Here is a 3540-nt window from a genome sequence, read left to right as displayed (position 1 = left end):
AATACCGTTTCATCCACAAAGGTGCTTTATTCTGAACATCAGTGGTCCTTGTACCACCTGTATGTTGTTCTTTCTACTATGGACATTCATGGCTGTTGTGTTATTTACATGTTTCTGTTTTCCTGCTATTTGTCTTTTGTAACCTCAAACGAAAAATTTATTTAAAAAATAAAAAAAAGGAGGATGTGAACGGTGGAAGCTGCACCAAAATATGACGGAGAGGACAGAGGACTAGTATTTATAATTATGGCAAAACAAAAGAATGCAATTCAAAGGGAAAATTGATGCACAAAATGATAAAGTTGCGCACAAATATATGACATTATGACAATGTTATAAAATGATTAGGGATGCACCTATACTTTTCAAGTACCAGTGCTATTCTGGCTCCGATTGTTGTGATAGCGATATATCCCTTGCTGAGACCTCTATGCCTGGCCTGTAAAAGCAGATTCAATCACTGAGGACAATCCTTATCAGATAGCTGAACTCACCAATACCGTTTCATCCACAAAGGTGCTTTATTCTGAACATCAGGGTTACAGCAGGTGACAGGAACAGCAGAATGAATGGTTTCACTATTGTGCGGTCAAAAGATGATGCTTTTCCTAGCGTACTATGCAGAATACACGTGTCCTTGTTACATGTGGCCTGTTAGCGGTGACCATGACACAGGAACTGACCAACAAGAAGAAGGGTGGGGCATACATACAGAGGAAATGTGTCATCGCGTGGGGAAACATATGCATTACCAAAAAGGGTCACTAGATGGAAGCACATGAACAAACCATAAATTATCCATAGGAAAATGATCTAAAGAAATAACTATATAACTTCTCATCTATATTAATGTAAACATTAACTGAGGCTATGCATATCACATTCTGCGCCCCATTGGGGCGGCACAAGTGGCGATACTTGGCATTTTCATGAGAACTACCAGGGTTGCAGCTTGGACCGGGCTCTGGTGCTCCACCACTGTCCTGAAATCATTAGTCGCTATTGTTGTAGAAAAACTGTCACATGACAATAAACAAAAATGTATCAATACTCGTACTCGCAAAACTGGTATCGGTGCATCCCTTTATTTATAATTATAAAAACAAAATCATACATTAAAACAGAGATGTACAAATCCCGGGAGCTCCGTGTGCTCCTTACAAATGACAGCGGCCTCCTAATTTTTGAATTTTTCTCGAGTCTGGTCTTGGAGCTCAAAGTATCGGTACTTGTACTTGGTATCGGTGCATCCCCAAAAATGATTACCATCGAGGTAAGGAGAATCCTTCTTCCTGATGACCACCCTTTTTCTTTTATACGCTACAGTTGTTCTATGGACTTTCTTACAATTGTTCTATGCACTGAACAATTCCACCTGTGACAAGCCATCGTACATTTGTCATAAGAACCAGCTGGCGCTGTCTATTTAGACTTCTTTTCCCGCACTCAGTGAGGACGCTCCGAAGTATGTTTCTCTGTGGAAGATTTGCTGTAGTCTGAACTTGAATGAGGACGCTCACTTGTGTGACTTCTCCGGTGTGTAACAAGGACTCCTTTCTTAATGAATGATTTCCCGCACTCTGAACTTGAATGAGGACGCTCACTCGTGTGACTTCTCCGGTGTGTAACAAGGCCTCCTTTCTTAATGAATGATTTCCCGAACTCTGAACATGAATAATTACACTCACCTGTGTGAATTCTCTCGTGTTTAACAAGGTGTCCTTTCTCAGTGAAAGTTTTCCCGCACTCTGAACATGAATAAGGACGCTCACCCGTGTGACTTCTCCGGTGTGTAACAAGGGCTCCTTTCTGAGTGAATGATTTCCCGCACTCTGAACATGAATGAGGACGCTCACCCGTGTGAATTCTCTGGTGTTTAACAAGGTGTCCTTTCTCAGTGAAAGATTTCCCGCACTCTGAACATGAATAAGGATGCTCACCCGTGTGAATTCTCTGGTGTTTTACAAGGGCTGATTTATAAATGAATGATTTCCGGCACTCTGAACATGAATAAGGACGCTCACCCGTGTGACTTCTCCGGTGTGTAACAAGGGCTCCTTTCTTAATGAATGATTTCCCGCACTCTGAACATGAATAAGGACGCTCACCCGTGTGAATTCTCCGGTGTGTAACAAGGGCTCCTTTCTCAGTGAAAGTTTTCCCGCACTCTGAACATGAATAAGGACGCTCACCCGTGTGACTTCTCCGGTGTGTAACAAGGTGTCCTTTCTGAGTGAATGATTTCCCGCACTCTGAACACGAATAAGGACGCTCACCCGTGTGAATTCTCTGGTGTTTTACAAGGTGTCCTTTCTCAGTGAAAGATTTCTCGCACTCTGAACATGAATAAGGATGCTCACCCGTGTGAATTCTCTGGTGTTTTACAATACGCTCACCTGTGTGAATTATCTGGTGTGTAACAAGTGCTGATTTATAACTGAATGATTTCCCGCACTCTGAACATGAATAAGGACGCTCACCCGTGTGAATTCTCTGGTGTCTAAAAAGGGCTCCTTTCTGAGTGAAAGGTTTCCCGCACTCTGAACATGAATAAGGACGCTCACCCGTGTGAATTCTCTGGTGTTTAACAAGGGCTTCTTTCTGAGTGAAAGATTTCCCGCACTCTGAACATGAATAAGGACGTTCACCTGTGTGAATTCTCTGGTGTATAAAAAGGTGTCCTTTCTCAGTGAAAGATTTCCCGCACTCTGAACATGAATAAGGACGCTCACCCATGTGAATTCTCTTGTGTTTAACAAGGGCTTCTTTCTGAGTGAATGATTTCCCGCACTCTGAACATGAATAGGGACACTCATCAGTGTGAATTCTCTGGTGTTTAACAAGGACTCCTTTCTTAGTGAAACTTTTTCCACACTCTGGACATGAATAGGGTCGCTCATCCATGTACATACTTTGGTGTCTATGAAGGTTTTTGTTTTCAATTAAAGATTTCCCACACACTGCATGTGAGAATACGTTATATTGGGGAATGGAGATAGACCTTCATATAAACCTTTTTTGGTTTTTCAAGAAAAACCAAACTTAAAATTTCAGAGCATTAGAGATTGCTCTACCATATGATTTTCAATATCTCCTCCTCCTTTGTGTGGGAGATACTAACTCTAAGGAACTGCTGGAGAAAAGGATTAAACAACAAGGAGTCAAAAAGTAAATTTTCTCCCATTGTTAGTTCGGGGGACACAGCGTCTGACCTCAATGAAAAATTAGTCCCTTACAATGAGGGAAAAAATAAACCCAAAAGATAACCCTCAGATATCACCGTGTGACGGAATCTCACTGACGCCTGTAGAAATCTACCTCCAAAGTGGCATTGGACGTTGCTGTTACAAACCCCTGAACCTCAGCCTGAACTAAAGGTGATCACTTTGCATACCTAGGTATAAGGTATCCAGGCCTTCTGCGCATGTGCGTGGTCCCGTTTTTCATACCATAGGAAAACAAGTACTTGCGCGACGTATGTGCACAAGCGCGCTAATCTGGAGCACAGGAAGTGATGCAGAACCTCTGAATTGATCTTCC

General features: G+C 42.2%; 1 protein-coding gene across 1 annotated transcript; it reads right to left on the bottom strand.

Annotated features, from left to right (window-relative positions):
- Window positions 1-1446: 1446 nt before the first annotated feature.
- On the bottom strand, window positions 1447-2910 carry LOC108803616 (zinc finger protein 418-like). Its single transcript, XM_018575444.1, has 2 exons — window positions 2439-2910; window positions 1447-2336 (listed from the first exon to the last, which is right to left on the bottom strand). The coding sequence occupies exons 1-2, from the start codon at window positions 2908-2910 to the stop codon at window positions 1447-1449; spliced, it is 1362 nt and encodes a 453-aa protein (XP_018430946.1).
- Between the last annotated feature and the right edge of the window lie 630 nt (window positions 2911-3540).

Source organism: Nanorana parkeri, unplaced genomic scaffold, assembly GCF_000935625.1.
Source record: "Nanorana parkeri isolate BGI_ZX_2015 unplaced genomic scaffold, ASM93562v1 scaffold3935, whole genome shotgun sequence".
In the NCBI taxonomy this organism is placed as follows: domain Eukaryota; kingdom Metazoa; phylum Chordata; class Amphibia; order Anura; family Dicroglossidae; genus Nanorana; species Nanorana parkeri.
This window is presented reverse-complemented; position numbering and strand designations above follow the sequence as displayed.